Consider the following 25,833-nt stretch of genomic DNA (forward strand, 5'->3'; position numbering starts at 1 on the left):
TTTCTATGAAATTTGGCGCGCATATACGAAATATTGTCATCTATGCTGATACAAAATCCTAGGATGAATTTAAGGGGGGCCTTTCATTTATTAGTAAGTTTATTTGAGGAGATATCAGAACGGGTCGTATTTTGAGGCCTAGATTTCATCTAATTGCACCATCCTGATTTTTTACGAATTTTTAGGTTGGGTGGTTTCAGAAAATGGGTCCTGTCTCACTTTAAGTGCGTATATTTTGACTCCAAACTCGCGCACTTTGCAATTCAAGACTTTAGACAAAAAAAAAGAAAAAACAAATTTGAGGATTCCCCCCTCTCTAAATTATCAACTGTCACAGCTCCGCAAAACTCTCCGATGACCAAAATGCCATCCCAACCTCAGGATTTGTTGCAACATATGTGCAGAATAACTTCCGCCCACAGTCCCTGTTAGCGAAAGAACAATATTCGAGTTGCTCCCCGTCATAGAGTATTAAATAATAAAAATAAACAAATGAGATAGTTTGGAGTCAAAGAAGAAGGTAAAGATGAATCGTTGAGGACAGAATGGCACAGTATATAGCCGACTACCTCCGCATTCCATCAAGGATTTCTCTCACCCGTCACTTCATTCCTACAAGGAAGAAAGAATATTTAGTTTCTCAAATTCTTAGACGAAGAGGTAGCCGTTTCACATAAAAGTAGGGAAGGATACTCCTCAGAAGCTTTGACGGCAATACTCTTCAACATATAGCCGCAAAGGTTCGTAGATCCAGAGACTACTGCAATGCAATCACCTACGAGACGTCAGGTTTCAAAGACAAACACAACAAACGACTAACCCTTGTGGTATCCTAGGGCAGAAAACTCTACTTTACAAGGGGGGAAGTAAATTGAGGCTTACGAACACTTGCTTTCAGGGGAAAAGGGGTGATACCCAAAACTGAAAATATGAAGCCTAGCCGGGAACAAAGTTGAGATTGATTTTCTATCTGACACCACAAAAGTAAGTTGTGATACTTACTTCTGATTCAGGAACCCTGTAAATAAAAAATATTAGGCCTGAATACAGGAAATGTTGGGCCCCACGTTTGACGCCATTTGTAATGAACCTGATGGAAATAGAGGAAGATCAAACGACCATCCTTAGTGTTGAAGACCACCTAGAGAGAAGAGCTATCCCAAAACCTAAAAGACATTGGCTAAGTGACCGTGAAGATCGGCCCGCAAATACTGAAGCTCCATCAAAGTGCTCGGTTGACACTATCTTACACAAGGAGTGAGGGGGGTGGTCCTTTGAGCACTTTGATCCCTCACGTGTCATTTTTACAAAATCAAAGTGTCTATGCCGATGCGTGGGACCGCACCGGATCTAAAAATTACGCAACGAAGAAGAGACTTCCCAACGACCTTACAAAATAAACCAGAACACGAGCTAAACTTGGAAAAATAAAAAAACAATTCGAGAAACCGGAAGCTCGGCGCTTCAGTTGTGAAAGGTTTTCTGTATTTCTTTCATAAAGACATTTGAATGTGAATTTGTCCCATTAGTACGTAACACATAATATACGCATATATTATTTGAGGATATTCACTTTCGGGTGATATTGACATTCAAAATCTTGAATTTCCAAAGAAGTGACAACTTTGACCTATTATAACTTTGTCAGTAATAGTCCCATTTCCAATAAACTTGGCAGGATCAAGTTCTATATTATATCCTACATTGCTGCAATTTCGTGGTGCTAGGATGAATTAAGGGGGTTCTGCATCAGTAATTGGCTGCAGTATTATAGTAATGTACTATTATTAACTTTATTTGAAGGGATATCGGTATGAAAGGTATTTCGGAGCCTAGCCACCATATAGTGGCAGCCTCAGATTTTTCGGTTGGACAGTTTCTAAGAATGGGTCCGTTGAAAGAATGGCCTTTTTCAACCCTCCGCACTCCCCACCTTTCCAACAAATGTCGAAACTAAGACCGGCTTCGGAAAGTACTAACCGATACCCCACAGGACTATATTTGGTGGAAAAAAAATGTACACCTCCCCCCCTTTTACATGTATGGAGACCTCCCCTTAAATTCGACGTAAAATGGTGTAACTCACTGTGTGCGTGAGCGTTCACAGTTGCCACCTTTCCATCAAATTTGTTGCCAATTGCCGCAACAGTCTTCAAGAAAAATGTGATGCACAGACAGACAGACAGACAGTAAACCGATTTTAATAAGGTTTTGTTTAACATAAAACCATAAAAAACGGTTCGACCGCGCGCTTGGAGTCGTAAATCTCCGAACCCGAGTGCCGCGATCAAGAGGAAAGATCCTCGACGGATGGCAGTCTCGGTCCTTTCCACCAAATTTGGTACCAATCTCTACAACAGTCTTCGAGAGAAATATGATGTACAGACAGACAGACAGAGTAAACCGATTTTGATAAGGTTTTGTTTTACACAAAACCTTAAAAAACGGCTCGACCGCGCGCGTGGTGCCGTAAATCTCGGGACCTGAGGGCCGCGATCGAAAGGAAAGATCCTCGACTGATCACAGTCTCGGTCCTTGCTTCTCCTGCCTCAGATGATTTTCCCCTCTCCTTCTCCTCCTTGATCCCGTAAAACTCTTTTCAAGGAAATCCTCTAAATACTGGCCTGAAGGTGTTAGGGATGGGAGGGAACGTCAGGGGCCGGATCTCAATAAACATCTGAGACTGGAGAAGCAAGCATCCAGGCTATAACCCGTCGTGGATGTTTCCTCTCAATCGCGAGGATCGGGTTCACAGACTTACAGCTCGACGCGCGGTCGAACCATCGGTTTTTTTTTATTTTCATTTTCCAGGTTTTTGCTCGTGTTTTGGTTTAACTCGTTTGACTTACGCGAATCTCTATGTTTGTGCGATTATTTTCAAGATCCGTAGCGGACACACGCACTGGTATAGACACATGAATTTTGAATAATGACATGCGAGAGATCGTAACGCCCAAAGGAGGCCCCTCCACATTCCCGAGCCTGACTAGCACAGAAGGGTGCAAGCACGTGTCGACCGACCGCTCCGATGGAACGTCAGTATTTGGAAACAGACCTTCACAGTCAATTTCGCCAACTTTTTAGGTTTTTAGGATAGCTCTTCGACGACCTAGTCTGCGGCGACTTAGGATGGTCGTTTGATCATGGCAATCCCTTTAAGTTTCATTGCGCATTTAAAAATTATTCGAAACGGCGTTTGATTCTTGAGAAAGAGAGTCAAAAATAACGATCATGAAATTAGATCTATTTGATCATCTTCGATGATGCATGCAGTCCCTACGAAAATACCTCAAAAGGAAGAGAACATTTTTTGTGGGTCGAAGAATGGAATATGCCTGTGGTGAATCTAAAATCTGTGGCACCTAGCGTTACAGGTTTAATAAAAATAAACCCAAATTAAATTCAAATTATCATCTTTAATTTAATATAATATAAAAAAATGTTATATAAAAAAAGAAAGACAATTCACATTCAAGAAACAATCTGTGAATTGCAAGAATATACATTTAGATTTTAATAAACTGAATCAGCATTCATTCATTGAAATACATTAAGATATGGGTACATTGATAGAATATCATTTCTAAATACAGTACAGTATAAGAAAATAGTGTGCCTTTTGCTTTTCGAATATGGTTCGGTGGATATCGTCGCTTTCTTCATTACAGATCAATATAAGAGGTTTTGTTACATGCAGTACTTTATATATATGTTATGTGTGTTTTCTGTCAAAGTCTTTAGTTTGTTGTTCCTTTATATGTATGAGAGGATAAGTAGTCTTCTGTTTGCTATTTGATAAATATCTGAATATTTTGTATTTTTTCTCAATTTTATTTCATTTTAAATTACATATTTATATGGTTAATATATGCACAAGCTTTTCATGTCAAAAGTTTCACATTGATTGCTGATAGACAAGCTGATCTTCGATTTATCTTTTTTTTTTTTGGAAAATTTCAAGTAAGTGTAATTTTCAAAATTAGATTATATCTAAGCTGACTCATGAACAAACCTTACAGGTCAGCGTTGATTATTTTTATTTGCGCATTTTAACTTCTTATCAACAATATAAGTTGCTTAAAATATTCGCCTTTTATAAAATCTAACAATATCTTTTCCATAGCAAGTTCAGTGGTAAGTTCTTAATAAAATAGTAAAAATTGAGATAAGTGAACAATAGTCAAATCACACATTAGATCTCGTTGCTTCTACGAGATCTAATGTGTGATTTGACATATAGTATAGTATAATAACAGACAAGGAGACACTTTATGCAAATGTAAAGTCGTAAATGATATAGAGGCAACTACGTCCTTTTATTCGACTATGTAACGCGATATGATTTCAAATTTCGAATCTCATGAAAATTTAAGGCAACATGACTCGATGGAAAAAATATAAATAGCAAAACCATCAGTTGATCTCGATAAATACGAGTGTGTATTGGTTATTGCACGACGTTACATAAGTAATACGACGCAGGATATACATAGGAAGTATAGAAGAGTAAATTCTGAAAATGATATGATGTCAGGATAAGAGTGAAGCAAGTTAAAATATATTTTATTGTCACTCAAATTTCTCATTTATCTTCTTATCGATAATGATATTCAATAATTTTTAATAGCCAAATTAAAAAGAAACTACTTGAGATTAAATAAATGACAACGCGTGGGAGCGTGATAATATCAATTTGATAAAGCTCCTTCGCTGCATTCATCTGCGTTGGTACAGCAAATTATTTAACTATAATAATATTAAGCAAAAATTAATATTCCTGCATCTTTCATCTAACAGAAATCATGAGTAAGACTAAGGGAACATTTTTTTCTTTCGCCTTCATTATATGTATCTATTCGTATTAACTTACATATTACAAACAACTATCCCAACAAAAAAAAAATATTTTACGAAACATTCTTAGGCAATATCTGACGAAAATAGGACGGTTATAAATATCACTTTTAAACTAATAGCCAGCAGCTTCCTTTACAATAAGTATCACTCAACCTCAAATGCTAATCAAGTCCACCTTGCTCAGGAACTCCTTCAGAATTGAAAGATCCGTAAACCCAGATGTTTCCGTTATTTACTCCCAAGACATAAAGCTGTAATGCTTTAATAAAATATGTTCCAATATCTTTGAAATGACATACTTTCAAGTGCTTCAACTGCGTTCCATTCAACATCAAAATCAGAAGCCCCAAAAAGTCTAACGAAAGCAGACGATGAAGTGGATATACATGGTATAGTCATAAGTTCTGTCAGTCGATGCCTATAGCGAAAAATGCTAGACCGCCGAAACTGGCAACACTGCGCGCAGAGAGTACTTATCCATACCCCACTTCCGTCAGTGTTTCAGGATCCGAAGGTCAGTAGCGCGTAAGCGACAACACGATGAACTTCGGTAACTACGAAAAAAGAATCACGTTTATTGCGTTGCACCAATGTGGAATACGCCGAAAAAGATTCATAGTTTGTTAAGAAAAGCTGCCGGTAAACGAACGATTCGTTGTTAGGACATTAGCTCAATACTGCGAAACAGCTGATGTGGTTGACAGGCCGTGGGAGGGGCGCTCGCGCTCCGTATATCGCCCGAATGTCGCGCATGCTGTGCGTGAGCGCGTTCGTCCCAATCCTCTGCGCAAGCAGAAATGAATGTCTGCGGAAATGGGCGTTCTGAGTCATATTTTACGAGAAGATTTCGGTCTCGGTTTGTACCGGCGGTCCGTTAACCATATGTTAACGCCAATACTGAAAGAAATACGGCGAACTCGGTGTGCTGCATTTCTGCAACGATTTCCCTGTAAAAAATATCGCAAAATTCAATTTTCTGATGAAAAAATGTTTACCATCGAGGAAGAATTCAACCGACAAAATGATCGTTATGATTGTTATGAGGCCAAGGCAATTACTCCGCGGGTCCAACGTCGTCACCATCCGACTTCTGTCATGGTATGGTGGGGCGTCTCACCTCACGGAGTAACTGATATTCATTTCTGCGAGGTCGGCGTCAAAACCATTGTGAACATGTACGAAAAGATGTTAGAGGATGTAGTCGAGCCATTGAGTGAATCTCTATTCGCTGGAAAGCCGTGGTGCTTCCAGTAGGACTCGGGCCTCGCTCACAAAGCCAAGACAATTCAGCAGTGGTTAGCGGCGCATCTTCTTGATTTCATAACCTCGGATGAATGGGCCTCAGGCAACCCAAATCAATTCTCTGGACTACAGCCTTTGGGCTGAATTAGAGGAGACTGGCTGCGATCGAACTTATACCGATTTGGATAGTTTCAAGGCCAGCATCGTGCATGTAGCTCGAAAAATGCCGATTCATACCGTGCGTGAAGCGATCGATGCATGGCCCCACTGACTTCGAGCGCCTATAGCTGGTAGTAGCAGCTATTTTGAATAATTTTTTTTCGTTCCAAAACTCTATACTTTTTGATTCATTTGGTTTATCACTTCGTGAGAAATAAAGATTTGTTTGACTGACAGGATTTGTGGCTACACTATATAATGGTGCTACAAAAGGTTATTTATATAATATGTTGGTCCCAAGACCAGATGACGGAAAAGAGTTAGAAGCCCTTACTGATAATACGGATGAAATCGGGCCCTTCTGAAATGATGGATCAATATTTGCGTTCTACAAGATACGTGATTGTGTAAAAATCTACGATACAAAAAAAAATAAACGCAGTAAAGATGGCTAGAAACTTTTTTACTTTGTTAGTCCATGGAATCAAACCAAAAATACAATCCCGGAAGTAACCTTTGGAGTTCACCAAGCCTAGTAAGCGGTTCATCAACGGAGACACTTGAATTTGGAGTGATGATGCAACAAAAGGTATTCATTGAGAAGAAACACATCCAGGCAAGTTTCTCATCAACAAAACGTTGTCCAATTGGCAAATTAGACAATCATCATCAACGGCGCAACAACCAGTATCCGGTCTAGGCCGGTCTTAGTAAGGAACTCCAGACACCCCGGTTTAGTACCAAGCTCCACCAATTTGATATGAGGCAACGCCAACCGGAAAGTAAAACAAAACGATGGCAAGTCGGCAATTTTTTTTTAAAATTCTTTATGAAAACTGGGCACTCCGGGGGGGGGGGGATCGTGAGAGACCAATATCGACTTGTAAAGGCTGATACCAGCCTGCACCAGATATCAAACACTTCTGTTGTGGAAATGGTTCCTGTCATACTTCGTACTTCTGAACATCGGCTTTCACTGTTGTACAAATCAAGGCACCGAGAAAACAGCGTGAGTAATGAACTGGCCATCTGAGCACTAAATGGCGACTTCGTGAGAAAATAGAAGAAATGGTCCCACTTACGCGAGCTAAACACATAATCCGGTGATTAAAGTGTAGTAGTAAGGGTCCCAGGGCGAAACATGGATTGGTATCAACGATGGAACATAAAACCTGGGAAACGTCTGGGGAACCAACACCAAGAGATCTATTATCAAACAGTATCTCCATCTCCAAACGGTTAAGGCTGGGAGTTCTTTCTTAATGAAAAACTGTAGACGGAGAAGGATGGAGACGAGACAAATTGTATCAACTGGTCTTCCAAGTTGGGGCTTGGTAGGGCTGACAACCCTATATGAAAAAACGAAACTACGGGAGGAACTTCGGATAGGATGGTTTTCAGAACGACGAATCGGGCAAAGAAAACAGAATTACAGTTTCCGCATTTTCTTAACAAACGTGCGCCCCCTATACAGACCGAAAGCTGCTCAGGCAAATCAGTGACATGTGAAATTTTCTCCCTGCGGCAAGTGATGGAGAATATGGCCATCAATTGTATCATCTTTTCATCGAATTCAAACCGACTATGATAGCATAGTCAGGATAAAACAGTACACGACCATGAGAGAATGCGGTATCCCAACAAAATTGATGAGACTCACAAGGTTAACCCTGAGCAATGTGCGAGACCAGATAAAAGCAACGATCTCAGACAACGGGATGTCCTATCATGCGTCCTCTTTAACTTGGCCCCGGAAATAGTGATGTGTTTCAAGTCCACCCAACTACTGGCCTAGGCTGACGATATGGACATTATGGGAAGAATAACACGAGATGTACAGTCTACTATCACCCGGATCGAGCAGGCGGCGCGAGACCTTGGGCTGTACATTAATGATGGCAGCACGAAGTAGAATGTCAGCGCCAAAAACCAAAGAATGAGTAATATCCAATCGCACTAGTCATACGAAAACAATAAAATTAGGAGAATACAACTGAGACCAATGAAGATTTCTCCTATCTAAGGTCGACGATGATGAAATCCGCACACGGTTTTTCCCTGCCGACAGAGCCTATTTCAGCTTACAAAAACTCTTCCGCTCGAAACCTCTCATCATAGGGTCAAAGCTCTTACTGTACAAGGCAATGATCTTGCCGGTCCCTATGTACATACTCCTCCTTGCGAACTCTTGGCCGCGTTCGACAGAATAATTCCCCGAAATATTGCTGGCCCCTTACCAGAGATGGACGATTCCGTAGTCTCTATAACGACGAAATCTACGAGCGATACCACGACTGCCTAGTTGTGGTTATAATCCCGCTCAACAGGTTTCGGTGGGCGGGTCACCTAATCCGTATGCATGAGGATAATTCAGAATCTACAGTCTCAAAACAAGACATGGCAAACCATGCCTCAGATGGAGCGATGGCGTAAGCCAGAACGCCAAACGGCTTTTAGGGATGTTGAATTGGTGAACTTCGAATATTGAATTCTGAAGTTCTTTGCTAAGACAGGCCAAGACCGGATACGTTGTTGCGCTTTTGATAATGATCAAACACATGACTGTGTCCAAATGTAGGTCCTCAAAAAAATACTGCCACTTGGCAAATTTACAAGAATGCCAACCGATAGGCAAAGAAAGTCATCGCTATTACCCGGGCGGTCTATTACAAAGATCTTTGACACTCGGAAGGAAGAGGATTTGAGAAAAGTTTCGCACTGAAAAGCAAAGAGCTGGGGCCCATTGCTTCACTTCAGTGAGCTCTTCAATAGCCAAATTGAGGACGGTAAAACACGATCTGATTGGCAAGAAAGCACCGCCTTTCAAATACAGAAAATGCCAGGCAGTCCAGCGAAATGCTAATATTACCATCTGATCAGGTTGTGATCCTAAACCATGGTAATTTTCGAACGCATTTTTTAGAATCGCATTCGCGATACCCTTCAAATAGATCTAGCCAGGTTTGTTAGGAGCTGCGAAACTGTTGACTCAAGGCACGTTGCAGTGTTAATCAACGATTTAGGTATCTCGAAGTAAACAGCCAATGCTGAACTACGCTATGAGATCGCTTAACACGTTAGCCCAAATTAAAATCTAAAATCTGCAACAATGTCATTCATGCTGTACCGTCTATGGGGGCCTCGCGGTAATAGAGACGGATTCGAGAAGCGATCACTTGATTGACTAGGTTGGGATTTAAAAGCCTCTCGTCACCATCCGGGTCAAACATATGAGCCGAAAAAGTAGAGAATCCGAGCCATTATGAAGAAGAAAAATCATTATAAAGCAGAAAGGCCATCATAGAGCAGAACAGCTAAGTAGAAGAATCAAAAGAACTCAGGAAACGACTTGATATTGAAACCAAATGTACGTAAGCCCAGCGGAGAGTTTTCATGGTAAAATTGCTGAGGTAATCATGTCAAACAACGATTCCGCTCGAAGGTTATTTTATTTTTAGTATGGAGCAGAAGAAATGAAGATAGATTCAGAATCAAGGAACAATTATTTTTAAAGTGATTCATTATGTCCCTAAAGTGGCTGTTACGTGCCTGTTAAGGTATAGTGGATGCGGAGAATTTGGACACCTTACCAAGGAATGCACTAAAGAGTCAAAGTGCATGTTGTGCAAAGAGCAGGAAGGTATGAGTAACCATCAAACTAAACCGGTCACGTAAATAAGGCTGAATCAAGTCAGTTTCCATTCAGTACCTTCTTTAGAAGGGATAGTCAAGTGCTGATAATTCGTTAAAAATATTGGAATCCTGCTTGATATGGGCAAGAGCGTGGTCAAGGTCTAAAGGAAAGATTTACAGCGTGGTCAGGGTGTTAAGGAAAGATTTACACTCGATTATCAACCTACGGTAAGTATATGCCTCCTTGACGGAACGGGTGAGTAAACACAATACTCAGTAACCATCAGATCAGCTTCCTTGATTTTGGAGACAAAACGTTAAGACAATATAAGGATCTTCTGAGGCATTACCCTTTGAATCGAAACATCTTCTATATTCTTCTATTGTCTGCTTCCAATTTCAGCATGAAACGCTAATTAAACCCACCAAATATTGCGGTATGTAGTGCTCAATTGTTAGTTCAGATTCAGTTTTTTCCTCTACCTCCGCTATCTGACGCTGAGAAAAAGTACTGTGTTCAGGTCGTCGTAGATCTAGTCGAATGTGTTAATTCCCATTCGAAAAAATATATCCTGGATCTATCCCATAGGTAGTTTTCAAGTCGTGAGGGTGGAAGTGAGGCATAAAGCCTTGCAATGTCCGACCATATATCATACCTCTTAGCAAAATCTTCAGTTAGGTAGCTCACCAGTACCAACTCCTCGACATCCCGGATAATAATCCTCTAACTTCCCCCCTAAAACCTCCCCAATTTCAATATTTCGATATCCACTTGCTGTCTTCATCGCCACCAAAATTAACAAAAAAATGCAAACCAACACGTGTTAATAATAGTAGGGTTTCCACCAAACTTTCCAGCAGATTAAAACCTATATAATTGCAAAATTTCAGGAGTTTAGGACGAACTTAATGGGGGGTGGGAGGTTCGCTGTTAATTTCAAAAATATATTCACACACTATTATTAACTTTATTCTAGCAGATACCGGCATGGAGGGTATTTCGAAGCGTTGATGTCACGATGATGCCTCTCATCATTGCTTTTTTCAGATTTTTCTGGTGGTAGTTCCTGAGAATGGCCCCTTAATTTAAGAGACCCTTCTATGACCCCCTCGCTTCTTCGTTTCGCAACTGACGTTCACAGTTCACACCTTCCCACCAAATTTAGTGTCAAACAGTACAGTCGTTTCTGAGAGAAGTGCGCGTAAACACAACAAGTTGAGCAAGTGGATTTTATACAGAATCTGCGAAAGGCTAGAATGTCCAAAGGATGAGTAGCCAGTATGAGCGGGATGTTTCAGCTGAATTACATGCTAATGAACCTGTGTGGACGCAATTCGTACCTTTCCAGATGACTTAGACTTGGTTCTGAATTCATGATTGACCAAACAAAGCTCTCAAGCTAGGTGTTAGTCCCCGTCTTAATTAGTCCACTAGCGCCTTTAATTCGTGCATGGGGGAGGGAATATTTCTCAGCAAGTGGAAAAGACGTAGATGTGTAAAGGTGGTACCGATTCTTTTTATTTCGAGCAATGTTTTTTATAGACACTGTTAAAAAAATTTTGGAGAGATCGACGAACAAAAAATCCCTGCGATGCACTAACAAGGGTTATGATCCCATCATGCCGGGAATATGAGAAATGCCCCTAATTCAACCAATTAGGGTTAAAGTAAAAGCACCACCACCACAACCATTCATACCACCAAATCCTGGTTATAGACATTAATGCAAGTTGTACTGTGTTACGACAATAAGAAACCAGCTATGAAATAGACCGAAGGAAAATCGATAAACATTTTCGACTGGTGAGTCTCCAGAGGAATGTGATTTACCTATAACGTCAAACATGTCGGCGAACCTAAAATTCCCAAACAACTTCCAGAGGGAATATAAATTAGACGACGGCTACTTGGGATGACAGAGCCAGTTATGATCTGCTAGGATTTTCAAAATAGAGGACCCAGCCTTCCTTCAGAAGACAATGACCGATGTCGATCCGGACCATATAATATTCAATTGTACGGAGTTCATGAAGCGCATCAGGAGATGAAGGAATGTAACTAATGTAGACATTCGACCCTATACTGGAACATAAGCATTTTAAGAATCTAGTACACGCCCGGAAAGCGAAGCGGGGAATAGAAGTAAACTTGATGTTGCAATGTCTCTCTGAGATAAAATATATTTTACAAGAGAGTTTTTAAAGAGTTTTTCCAGTGGCATACAACGCCATGAACTCCGCAGATAAAAACAACCACGCCTGACAATGACGCAGTTTTCTAGAGTACGCCGTGTCAAAACTCTATTCACAAAACCCACTCCATATTTAAAACTCTAAATTCGAAAAAGGATACAGTTGATGGGGATGAAAATACCAATCCTCCTGTCACACTCGAAATGATTAGAAATTAGAATCACCTCAAATTTTGCTTCTAAAGCATCTTGGTAATATGTAATGCTCACGCCCACATACTCTTTCTGCAAACATTTTGCCATTTGTTTACTATTCTCATGGGGGAATAATCTGAGAGGGCCAATGGAAGATGTCTGCAAGTCTGCGAATTGCTTCTCGAAAGGCATGAGAGAAAGCAATTCCTGCATCGGATTGAAACGCGTGACGAAAAGCTGGGAAATGCCTGCTGAACCAAAACCAACAGCTCTACTACCAAACCCTATCTCCACCTCCACGTGGTGACCGCTGGGAGCTCTTTCTTGGCGAAAAGCTGCAGACGGAGAAGGATGAAGGCGAGTCCGCCCCCCCCCCTAAAAACAGGACAAATTGTACCAACTGGTCCTCCAGGTTAGGGGTTGGGTAGGGCTGACAACCCTACACGGAAAACAGCTTGTTACGAAGCCTCAACAGGAGCCTCGGACAGGACGGATTTTAAAACGACGGACCCGGCAACGACAACGGAATAACGATTTGTGCATTTTTCCATGGAACATGCGCTCCCTGTACAGAGATGAAGCTGATGAGAAGCTAGCCGATACCCTGTCCCAATATAGGGCTGATATAACAGCGCTACAAGAGATGCGATGGACAGGGACCGGTTTCCTGGAGAAGAGCCACTACACCATATATTATAGCGGTCATCCAGTAAACCATGTGCTCGGAGTAGGTTTCTAGTCAGCCAAAAAATGAAACCTTCTGTTATCGGCTTTGAAAACATAAGCGAACGGCTACCCTCTACGAGGCAGTAGAACGAACCCTCGAAGCCTGTCCCAGATATGATATCAAAATCATACTTGGGGATTTTAACAGCCAAGTAGGGAAGGAGCCCGTATTCAGGCGATACGTTCGCTCCCATAGCTTACACGAAAAAACAAAGGATAACGGACTGCGGACTATTCAATTAGCAGGGTCACATGAAATGGTAGTACCTGGTTTGCGCGGAAAGCGGTCCACAAACATACGTGGGCCTCTCCAGACGGGACCACTTTCAACCAAATTGACCACGTGTTGATCGAACGCCGCCACCTCTCAGCCTTGATGAATGTCAGAACTTATAGGGGGGCCAATATAGACTCGGATCATTATCTCGTTGGCATGGTGCTCCGAGTTCGAATAACAACACCACCCAGAATCACCTCTGACAATCAGGTAAGAGTGAATACTGAAGCCATCCACAACACAACCCTCCGCGACACCTATAAGAGGGAAATGGATGCCGCAATAACCGCAGTCAACAGAGGACCTGGAAATGAAGCATCAACAAATGATCTTCACAATCACCTGAAGAACGTTATCATGGATACGGCCACAAGCATACTTGGCCTCAGTCGCAAAAGGAGTCGAAACGGCTGGTTTGACGATGAATGTAAGCTAGCAACGGAACGGAAGAATGCAGCACACAAAGTCATATTGCATTCTCAAAGAACGCGGACACGCGCAGAGACTTATCACGAACTCCGTCGAGCGAAGAAGCGACTTCACAGACGGAAAAAGGAAGCCTGGGAGAACCAACAAGTCTGTGAACTAGAAAAGTACAGAGAGCAACCGCAACAGGCGCGGAAGTTTTACCAACAAGTCAGCAGGATGAAGCCTTATACACCTCGATGCTCATCCTGCCGAGACAAAGAGGGAAATTTGATTTCCAACTGAATGGGCATATTGCAGCAATGCGTTGAGTACTTTGATAAGCAACTGAACAACCAGAACATCGGCGAGTTGGAGGTCCCGCCAACTGAAAACGATGGACAAATACTGCTACCACCAAGTTTAGGAGAAACAGTCCGTGCAATTCATCGGCTAAAAAATCATAAGTCGCCAGGAGCCGATGGAATTACAGCCGAATTGGTTAAATATGGAGGCGACCAGTTACACCAAGTGGTTCATCAACTTGTACTCAAGGTATGGGACAGCGAATCAATGCCTGACGATTGGCAACGAGGCATTATCTGTCTCATACATAAAAAGGGAGATATCACACAGTGCAGCAATTATAGAGGTATCACGTTGCTGAGTACCATCTATAAGATATTCTCCACTATCTTGCTAGGCCGGATAGCCCCATACGCCCAGAACATCATTGACCCATACCAAAGAGGCTTCACTCCAGGCAAATCAGCAACAGATCAGATTTTCTCTCTGCGGCAAGCGATGGAAAAACTGTTGGAATATGGACAACACACCATCTGTTCATCGGCTTTAAAGTCGCCTATGATAGCATAGCCCGGGTAAAACTGTACACGGCCATGAGAGAATTCGGTATCCCGACGAAATTAATAAGACTGACTAGGCTGACCCTGACCAATGTGCGAGGCCAGATAAAAGCAGCAGGATCACTCTCAAGACCATTCGACATCAACAACGGTCTACGACAAGGGGATGCGCTATCATGCGTCCTCTTTAACCTGGCCCTCGAGAAAGTGATCCGTGATACTAAGGTAAATGCAAGAGGTACGATCCTCTTCAAGTCCACCCAACTACTGGCCTATGCTGATGATATCGACATCATGGGAAGAACCACCCGAGATGTACAAACTACCTTCATCCAGATCGAGCAGGCGGCGCGAGATCTTGGGCTGCACATCAATGAAGGCAAGACAAAATATATGGTGGCAACGTCAGCACCGAAGACGAATCAACCAACAACATCAAACCGCAGTGGTCAAACAGCAAGAATAAGGATAGGAGAATACAACTTTGAGACTGTTGACTAGGGTGACTAGGGTCGAAAATCACAACCGATAACAGCTACGATGATGAAATCCGCGCACGGTTGTTGTCAGCCAACAGAGCCTATTTCAGCTTACAAAGACTGTTCCGCTCGAAACGTCTCACCATAGGGTCAAAGCTCTTACTGTACAAGACTATGATCTTACCAGTCCTCATGTATTCCTCGGAAACTTGGGTTCTTAGCAAGAAAAATTGCGAACTCTTGGCCGCGTTCGAGAGAAGAATCCTCCAAAGAATTTTTGGCCCCCTACATGAGGATGGACGATTCCGTAGCCTACACAATGACGAAATTTATGAGCGATACCATGACCGTCCGGTTGTGGATAAAATCCGGCTGAATAGGTTACGGTGGGCGGGTTACTTAATCCGTATGGATGAGGATGATCCCACCCGGAAAGTCTATAAGGGCAATATGTATGGTAGAAAAAGAGGACGAGGCAGACCCTGCCTAAGATGGAGCGATGGCGTAGGTCAGGACGCCAGACAGCTTTTAGGGATATCGAATTGGTGGACCTCGGCGCAAAACCGGGATGTCTGGAGTTCTTTATTAAGGCAGGCCTAGACCAGATACCGGTTGTTGCGCCGTTGATGATGATGATGACGAAAAGCTAAAGAGGAACATTCACGGTAAGAAGATGTTGTTGTGCATTTAGTGGCACCAGAAAGGAGTGATCGTCCACGAGGTCTTGAAATTTGGTCAAACAATGATGGAAGACCTTTACCTGCAGCAACTATGTATTCTGCCTGAACCAAGCTGGAAGGAAAAAAGGATAGACAAGGCAAGGTCATTTTCCAGCACGATTATGCAAGGTGGCATGTCGCAATCGCGAATAATCTGGGAAGTGTTAGCCCACCTGGCGTATTCATCAGATATCGCCCCATCAGAGTACCATTCGGTCGATGGCCTACGGATGAGCTAACTTGATACCTGACTGAATCGCCAACTAAGAGGTGGAGTTTTTCAGGCGCAGAAACTGTACGCTGCCAGTTATTCTGCTCATTAATATCTTGTCTTCACTCCCTAACAATTTTTTGTGTGAGTTCGAGGTTAGCAGCTTTGGTTATTTCGCGAAAAGTACAAGAGGTCACCGATTACCTATTATTCCGATGGGAAAACCGTTGGCATATATGAATATTAGAAAATTTATGACGCATTCCGAAGTTTGAAAAGGCAAGACTTCAACTAGCAATGAATGGAGCTTGATTGAGTGTAATATGGATCAGATCTCTTCCTATCGATGCTACATGAGCTTCATGGCCCTATTAGCGGAAAATTAGGAAAAAACACGGCGAATATAAAAATCAGGACCTTTTGGAAATCACAGTTATAGTTCAAATCTTAAAAATAATATTTTCTCCTCAAGTAGTTTCAAAAGTAGCTAACTTATAAGTACTATCGATTTCAACATCATATCTTTCTCTTATGACTCTAAAAACGTCTTAATATGTGTTATTGTGAATATGAATAGTCTATGCTTTCCTTATCGAATATGATAAATGCATTATTATCAACCATGATATCAACAGAATGCTTAAACCTAAAGCGAATATATGAATATATTACTGGAAAGGCATAAAGTAGCAGGAGAAGCTATCAAGGCTTCCTGGACATCCGACTCCTTGATAGTTGGTGTTTACTTTCATTCAAGTGACACAGCATCGCAAATCGGGGTCAAAAAATCTCTCCATAGACGAGTAAACCGCGAATCTTATACTTAATCAATAATGATATTTTCCAGTCCAAAGCAATGGTTTTTGGTGTTACATATCAGGTGTAAAATGATAGAAAATGCGTTGTTTAGATACATTGAATGGATAGCATCCATTCGGATAGGGTTTTCGAAGTGAAATGTGAGAGAGAACGTAGAACCGAAGTTCCGCCAAGGATCTAATTACCTTATGCCTTTCAATTACTTAAAATACATTCGAAAAGTTATTGCAAAACACAAGCACTGGAATTCCTCCCTCCCAGGCGTGTAGTCGTCTCATTATCACCCAAGGAGCAAGTTTTGGTCCGCATTATCATCAAATCTGTTCGAATGCTAGGCCTACGTACGTTCGGCGCTACGACACCGCAGGCATCACTCAAGCGCCTTTTTATCGACAATGTACACTTTTTCGATCGATTTGAAGGGTTGTGCGGGGGCAGGGTGCATGGTGAACCAAATGCTGTACTGACACGCTTATGGTGATTCGGGGCCATCTCCATGGGGAGATTGGCGGCATAGAATAATTCGGCGAACAAGTCATCAATTCGAAGATTCTTTTTAGCTGAACACTCGACAAAACGGCAAGCAGCGTCTTGCATGGCACAATATGAACTAGCCTCTTCCGGTTGAACCGTCCTGAAATAGAGAAAAAACGTGTTAAATCCCTTCCAAACAGGACATACTGTTTTTCAATTGCAATACTTCATTTCCCGATCACATTTATTTCCCGCTAAAACCATTGGCACTTTTGGTAAATTCTTCTTCGAGCGTCCTCCTGAGCCAACAATCGCACTGTACTTTGTCTCAAGTATTTGCTCCCGTAACCGGATGACTTCCTCAAAGGATTCCCTCGAGTCCATACTGAACACAAGCACGAAAAGATCCCCTACGGATATAAAAAAATAACATTTTAATTCATGAATGCTGTTTGCAACCATTCTGTTTTCATGCAACGTTTCCATCATCGTTTCCCCAACGAATTGCGTTCGTTTGCTCTGGCTTCCTTCCAGAACATTATCCTAAGGACGTGTCCGACCAAAGATGAATCCCCACGGCAATAGCCTTTTATGTAAATACATCGCTTTTCTTTTTGAGTTTACACAAGTGTTGCTTTCCATTTTTCAAATGGCATTTTAATTGAGGTGGAGTGGAGGGTGGGGAGTATTTAATAAAGGTTTTAATATTTATTGTTCAATGAAATTCATGTGAATGATAATTATTATCTTGAACAAGCTAAATTTATTCTGGCCGTTGGAATTGCAAAACACTTTCAGGATTTTTAACAAAAAAAAGCATTTGAAATATTCGCATCTCATCTCAGTTCAGCGAATTCTCATGGAATGCGTTCCTTTTATCATTGAACTGTATGAACTCATTAATAACGCATGAAGCGTTCATTCAAGAAGCATCCTGGAAAAATTTGAAAATTTTCCTGGATTCCAGGAACTTTCGAATCATAAAATCAAAAAATAAAACAATAAACGATGTTTCCTTCGGCCTTACTACCAAAGTTGCATTTGACAGGTGAATATCAGATGTCATCTCATATCTACTTGTTCTCCTACCGATTCATGGACCTTCACCAAACAGTTCGCCCCATGTTTAGAAATGTAACCAAGTCAGTTCAGAACGTATGAAAATAGAAAAGATGAGCGACCTTAACCCCGCAATCAGTCCACTGCAGGATAGACTAACGCGGAATATAGCTCCCTGGGAACCAACCGTCCTCGTCCAATCCTCCTTTTGGCCACAGGGGGTCTTTGTTAAGCCTTATCTGAGGTCTAAGATTCGTGAAAAATTCCGGCCCGCCCGCCTGCCTCGCCGAACTTGAATGATTCCAATAACTATAGGCTATTTTATCAAAATGTAAGGGGTCTAAGGACCAAGCTGTCGGATTTCAAACTGTCTGCCTTAGCACTCCAACATCATGTCATCTGCTTTTCTGAAACCTGACTGGATGACAGGATTTTAGATTCTGAGCCCCTCGAAGGTTACTCTGTCTTTCGTTGTGACAGAGACTGCGTTGCGCTTGGTAAGACAACTGGGGAAGTGCCCTAATAGCTGTTAAGTCCTCTCTCCGTGCCGAAATCATCTTTTCCTCCTCCTACTCCTCCTACGATTCTGTTACCATACGTGTCCTTCTGCCAAACGTATGTCCCTTTATCATAGCGTGTGTATATTTTCCCTGCCTAAGCCCACCTTCTCTGTACGAGGATTTCTTCGACAGATTATCAGAAGCCCTAACCGTTTTGTTTCCCTCACTTCCTTTCATCCTCTGTGGTGACTTTAATCTTCCTATGCTCTCCTGGCCCGTTACACCTGACCTTCCCTGCCTCCCTAATAACTCGACCCACCCTTCCCTTCCTCTATCCACTTTCATGTACACCTGTTAGGCCCTCCAATTTAACCTTTCTAGAAACCACTTAGATCGCACTCTTGACCTTGTCCTCTCTAACCTTCCTGTACGTTATCTTTCCCCATCCCTTCATGCTCCGTCTTACGTTGCCCCTGACGCCCATCATCCTGCTCTCGAGTTCGATGTTCAGATATCCCGACTCCACTCTCCTGTCGCTCGCAAGCCTACCAAGTTCAACTTTCGTAAGGCGAACTTCGAAGGTCTGAACTCAGCCCTGGCGTCAATCAACTGGGTCCCCCTGCTCTCTCCATTTACATGTGACCAAGCACTCAACACTTTCAATACCATTTTATCTGATCTTCTTCCTTGTTACGTTCCCTCCTCTCCTAAGTGCTTACGCTCTTACCCCGTCTGGTTCACCACTGAAATTCACAAAAAACTACGTCAAAAACAGACTGCGAGAAAGAGGTTCCTGTCTTCCAGAAACGTTGCTGACTTAATTTTTTTCAAATCCCTTCGATTCTCGGTCAAATCTTTAATACGTAAATCCAGACACGAATATTTGTCCAGCGTGGAAGACTCACTAAAGCGCGGAAATCTGAAACCTTTCTGGTCCCACATTCGCAACGTACGCTGCCCCGCCCAGTTGTCCCCTCCGTCCATTAAATTCTCTGCTTCTCAGCTAACTCCCCCCAACGATCTTGTGATTTACTCTGCCGCTACTTTTCGTCAGTTCCTCCTCCTTCCTCCGAATCCCTCCCGATAGTAGATGTAGCTTGCCCCGCATCGCCTACAATTCCCCTTTTTACTCCTATCCTTGTCGAATACCTCATTAGCGAACTTGATGCCAAGGTCGGACCTGGCTGCGATGGTCTTCCAAACCTCTTTTTGATCAAACCTGGTAAGTCCATCTCCCTTCCCCTATCTCTTATTTTCAACAAAAGCCTAGAAGAGAATCATTTTCCCAGCTTGTGGAAAGAGGCTCTCATTATCCCCATTCACAAAAGTGGCGATCGTTCGCTTGCCGAGAATTACCGTCCCATTTCCCTCCCATCCTCCTGTTCCAAAATCCTGGAAAAATATGTCAGCGACTGGTTGTCCGCCCACTTTGGCCAACACATAGTGAAAGAACAACACGGCTTCGTTAAACGTAGGTCCACTGCCTCCAACCTGCTTGACTAACTTTGTCGCCAAACTTTACTAACTTTGTCGCCAAATGTCTAAATTCACGGCAAGAAGTGCATACCATTTACACTGACTTCGCTAATGCCTTCGACACTGTAAATCACAAGATATTTCTATCCAAACTCTCGTCCCTAAACGTTCCCATACCACTTGTTTTATGGCTTGCCTCTTACCTTTCCAACCGATCCTGCCGCGTCTCGTTTGACGGCTGTACTTCCCGCTCCTTCTCCCCCTCTTCTGGCGTCCCACAGGGGTCTATTCTGGGTCCTTTGCTATTTTTATTTTTTATTAACGACCTTCCTCCCCTCCTTACTTGTCCCTGTTTGCTCTATGCAGACGACCTTAAGCTGTTTTCCGCTATATCGTCGCCTATGGACTGTGTTTCCCTTCAGAATAACCTGGACACTCTGGTTCGTTGGTGCTCGACTAATGGTTTAGCGCTAAACGTCAGAAAGTGTCACTCTATATGCAACTCCCTAAAATCCTCACCCACTTCTTTCTCCTACTCGCTTAACGGACATTCCTTATCCTGCTTAAATTCCACTCAAGACCTCGGAGTCACTTTCGACAATAAGCTCCGCTTTGACACCCATTGCCTCGATGTCATCAATCGAGCAGCAAAATTGTCAGGCTTTATTCTTCGCTCCTCCTCTGATTTTGACTCCATCCAACCCTCCTTAGCTCTCTTCAATTCCCTTGTGAGGAATACCCTCGAGTATTGCTCCGTGATCTGGTCACCCACTCGTAACTGTGATTGTCTTGCCCTTGAAAATGTGCAACGTAAATTCACCGGTTCCCTCTTCTTTAAGAAAAGCCTCCCTCGTGTGGATTACCCCCCCCCCGCCTCCGCTTTCTAAACCTTCCCTTCCTACAACAGCGTAGATTCTATCTGGATCTATGCACATTCTTTAAACTTTCCTCGGGCCTGATGGACTGTTCCGCCGCTGAGGATATCACCTGCCGTCCTGCGTTTTATAACACACATAACGCAGATATTTTCAACATGCCCTTCGCGGAGCTCGAAGTCTATTTTCATTCCCCGTTTCCCAGGCTTTGCCGGAATTATAATGCAAAACAGCTTGGTCCTTTTAACTTCCCTACTTTAAGTAGTTTTAAACGTAGGATAAGTTTTTTGCTTTCTCCTCCTCCTGAGGACAATAATTAATTGGAATTCTCTCCGTTTGTTGTCCGCTAATTAAATAAATAAGTAAAAACCTGCCTCCCTCTTAGGGTGATATGTCTCTCTTCATGAGTGTTATATGGTTCTCCAGGAACCAAAACCTCCGTTTTTATAGGATGTGGTGGAACTCTTAAAAAGACGCTGCTACGCAGGGTGTAACAGAATGTAGGATTCTGACCCACTAAAACCACCTCACTTCTCCGCCCACATCCCCGCAGAACCACCATGAAATATTACTTCGCGGGGAGGGCTCTTGTTTACACCAGCACAACTAAACCACGCGTTCGTTGCGCTTTCCGGGCTCATTCCAGTTCCTCCAGCTTTTCCTGTATGGCAATTACTGTTGCATTGCTCAGCAGCTCCTCCAGGAAGTTATGAGGTCCGATAACTGCGTTGAGGGGGGATCAGGAGGGGCATCAGTGGAATTATCCCACCGTTGCTGCCATCTCCTGTACAGCTCCTTCCTAGTGGCCTTACAGTAGCCCGAAGTCTCTTCAGCCGGATACACCCTCCTTCTCCTGCAGAGACAGTGTGCCTCCTTCAGATCCAAGGGAATCATCCCTGCGATGCAACACACTGCCTCACCTGATACCGCCGTATATGCACTGCACGCACCCAGTGCAATTGGTCGGTATGCCGAACTTACCCTTCCCTGGTTCATTGTGTTATAACAGGATGGATTTCATCACCCCTGCGATAAGCAGCCGGCGACAAGATTTTGGCCCTCCAATATTAGGTGTCATCCTTCCTGGAGATAAACTAGCCTTTGCTGCCCTTTCGCGCGCATTGTCCACATGCCCCTTGTAGTTCAACTTGACATCGATAATTACCCCCAGGTATCTAATGATCGATTTTAAAATGACCTTGTGATTACCAACCCGGATTTTGACAGTGTTATTCTTACTGCAATTGTTAATAAGGACTGTCTTATCTTCCGCCAAGTCAAATTTCACCATTTGGAGCCATGCTTTGATGACATGAATATTTTCATTTCCATACAGTTCCACGTCCTGGTCGTGTTTCGCAACTACTAAAACTGCCAGGTCATTTGCAAAACCAATCAATGTTGCCTCCTTTGGCACGCGAAGGCCGTGCACTCCGTCATACATTATGCCCCACAGCAAGGGCCCCAGTGCGGAGTTTTAATAAACACCTGCTGTCACAACATATTTTTTCGGCCCGTCTTTTGTCTCGTACCAAAGAAATCTCTACGAGAAGTAACTCTCGATTATCCGTGCTAAGTAACCACGGACACCCAGTTTAGCCAGGATGCCGTCAATCCAATCCCAGCGGGCCGAGTAAAAGGCATTCCTAACATCCTGCGTCAACACCAAGCAGCACTTACCGATGCCTTCCAGGCCAGGCCCACGACTGTTGCAATGGTATCAACCGTGGACCGCGTTCTGCGAAACGCATACTGCCACTTCGATAGAACACCAGCTATTTCGACGAACGGAAGCAGCCTATTGTATACAACCCTCCCCAACATCTTGCCTATAGTGTCTAAAAGACAGCAAGGGCGATGTGAAGAAAGTGTGCCAGGTGGCTTTGGGGCTTCGGTAGCAGAACCAACTTGCCTGTTCAACTAAATGGCAACCGCTCCTTCGGCCATCATCATCATCAACGGGCCAGCAAACGGTATCCGATCTAGGCTTGCCTTAATAAAGAACTCTAGACACCCCGATTTTGCCCCGAGGTGCACCAATTCGATATCCCTGGCGTCCTAACCTACGCCACCGCTCCATCTCAGACAGGATCTGCCTCGTCTTTTGTTTCTACCATAGATATTGCCGCCCACCGCAACCTATTGAGCTACCACTACCAGACGGTCGTGATATCGCTCATAGATTTCGTCGTTATGTAAGCTACGGAATCGTCCATCATCATGTAGGGGATCAAAAATTCCTCGGAGGATTCTTCTCTCGAACGCCAAGAGTTCGCACTTTTTCTTTGGTTAGAAAGCAGGCTTCCGAGGAATACATAAGGACTGGCAAGATCGTAGTCTTGCGCAGTAAAAGTTTTGACCCTACGGTGAGACGTTTCGAGCGAAGCAGTTTTTGTTGCCACCATGTCCTTCGTCTTGCCTTCATTAATGTGCAGTCGAAGATCTCACGCCGCCTGCTCGATCTGGATGAAGGTAGATTGTAGATCTGGGGTTGTTCTTCCCGTGATGTCGATGTCGTCAGCGTAGGCCAATATTTTGGGGGACTTGATGAGGATGGTGCCTCTCGCACTTGCTGCATCATAAATCCATTTCTCCAGAGCCACGGCATCCCCTTGTCTTAGACCGTTGTTGATGTTAAATGGTCTCGAGAGTGATCCTTTTGTTTTATCTGGCCTCTCAAATTGGTAAGGGTCAGTCTAGTCAGTCTTATCAATTTCATTGGTATACCGAATTCGCTCATGGCCGTGTAAACCCTGGCTATGCTATTATAGGCCGCTTTAAAGTGGTTGAAAATGTGCTGCAACTGACGCCCATATTCCAACAGTTTTCCCATCGCTTGCCGCATACAGAAAATATGTTGCTGGTTTGCCTGGAGTGAAACCTTTTTGGTATGGCCCAATGATGTTCTGGGCGTATCGGGCTTATAGATGGTACTCAGCAAAGTGATACCTCTATAATTGTTGCATTGCGTGATATCTCCCTTTTTATGTATGGGACAGATAATGCCTCGTTGCCAGCCGTCGTGCATTGATTCGCTGTCCCATACTTTGAGCATCAATTGATGAACCGCTTGGTGAAATTGATCGCCTTCATATTTAACTAATTCGACTGTAATTCCATCGACTCCTGGCGACTTGTGATTTTTAAGCCGATGGGTTGCACGGACTGTTTCTTCCATGCTTGGTGGTGGCATTATTTGTCCGTCACCTTCAGTTGGCGCACCTCCAACTCGCCGATGTTCTGGTTGTTGAGCAGTTTATCAAAGTACTCAACCCATCGTTCCAATATGCCCATTCTGTCGGAAATCAGATTTGCCTCTTTGTCTCGGCAGGATGAGCATCGAGGTGTGTGAGGGTTCATCCTGCTGACTTATTGGTAGCTCCCTATACTTTTCGAGTTCACAGCCTTGTTGGTTCTCCCAGGCTTCATTTTTCCGTCTGTGAAGTCGCTTCTTCCCTCACCGGAGTTCGTATTAAGTCTCCGCGCGTGCCCGGGTCCTTTAAAAATGCAACGTTACTCGGTATGCAGCATTCTTCCGTTCCGCACCTAGCTTACGTCGAAACAGCTATTCCGAGTTTTCTTCCAGCTGGGGCCAAGTATATATGTTTGTTGATGTTTCATCTCCAGAACATCTGGTGGCTGTGGTTATTGCGTGACCCATTTCCATGTGTTATGGAGGGCTGTGTTGTAAATGGCATCAGTGTCCACTCTCACTTGTCAGATGGGATTGTAGATGGTGTTGTAAATTGAACCCGGAACATTATGAAAACGAGATAGTGATTCGATTCTATATTGGCCCCCCTGAATGTTCTGATATTCATCAAAGCTGAGAGGTGGAGCCGTTCAATCAGCACGTGACCAATTTGATTGAGAGGCCCACGTATGTTTGTGGACCGCTTTCCGCGCAAACGAGGTACCTCCAACAACCATTTCGTGCGATACTGCTAATCTGCAGTCCGTTATCATCGGTATCCCTATATAAACTATGGGAGCCGACGTATCGCCTGGCTCCGTCCCTACTTGACTGTTGAAATCTCCAAGTATGGTTTTGATATCATAATTGGGACAAGCTTCGAGGGTTCGCTCAACTGCCCCGTAGAAGCTATCCTCCTCTGACTCTGCAATCTCCTCTGTAGGGACGTAAACGTTTATGTGGCTTATATTTCTAAGTTTGCCTCGCAAATGTAGAGTACATAGCCTTTCGCTTATATTTCCAAAGCCGATAACAGCAGGTTTTATTTTTTGGATGACCAAGAAACCTACTCCGAGCACACTCCGAGCTTTTCTCCAGGAAACCGGCCCCTGTCCAGCGCATCTCTTGCAACGCTGTTACATCAGCCTTATATTGGAAAAGTGTATCGGTAAGCTGTTGAGTAGCATTCGGTCTGCACAGGGAGTGCATATTCCATGAGAAAATGCGCAAATCGTTATTCCGTTGTCGTTGTTTTAAAGTCCATCCTATCCGGGGCTCCTTCTGTGCCTTCGTAACATCGGCGTTCCTCGTAGGGTTGTCAGCCCTACTCAACCAGTAACCTGGAGGACCTGTTGATACAATTTGTGCCGTTTTTAGGCGCGGGAGACTCACCTTCATTCTTTTCCGTCTTCAGTTTTCCATTAAGTAGCAACTCCCAGCGATCACCACGTAGAGGTGGAGATAGGATTTGGTAGT

The 25,833-nt window shown here is 43.3% G+C and overlaps 1 protein-coding gene across 1 annotated transcript in view; it reads right to left on the reverse strand.

Moving 5' to 3' along the window:
* Positions 1–16,302: 16,302 nt before the first annotated feature.
* LOC119649002 (dexamethasone-induced Ras-related protein 1) overlaps positions 16,303–25,833 on the reverse strand; it is a 192,561-nt gene continuing 183,030 nt past the window's right edge. Inside the window, exons 4-5 of the mRNA XM_038050944.1 lie at positions 17,481–17,664; positions 16,303–17,414 (exon numbers count right to left, since the gene is read on the reverse strand). Of these exons, the coding sequence (XP_037906872.1) occupies positions 17,003–17,414; positions 17,481–17,664 (596 nt within the window). The 3' untranslated portion in view covers positions 16,303–17,002. The remainder of the gene's footprint in view (positions 17,415–17,480; positions 17,665–25,833) is intronic.

This window comes from Hermetia illucens, chromosome 2 (assembly GCF_905115235.1).
Source record: "Hermetia illucens chromosome 2, iHerIll2.2.curated.20191125, whole genome shotgun sequence".
Taxonomy (NCBI): domain Eukaryota; kingdom Metazoa; phylum Arthropoda; class Insecta; order Diptera; family Stratiomyidae; genus Hermetia; species Hermetia illucens.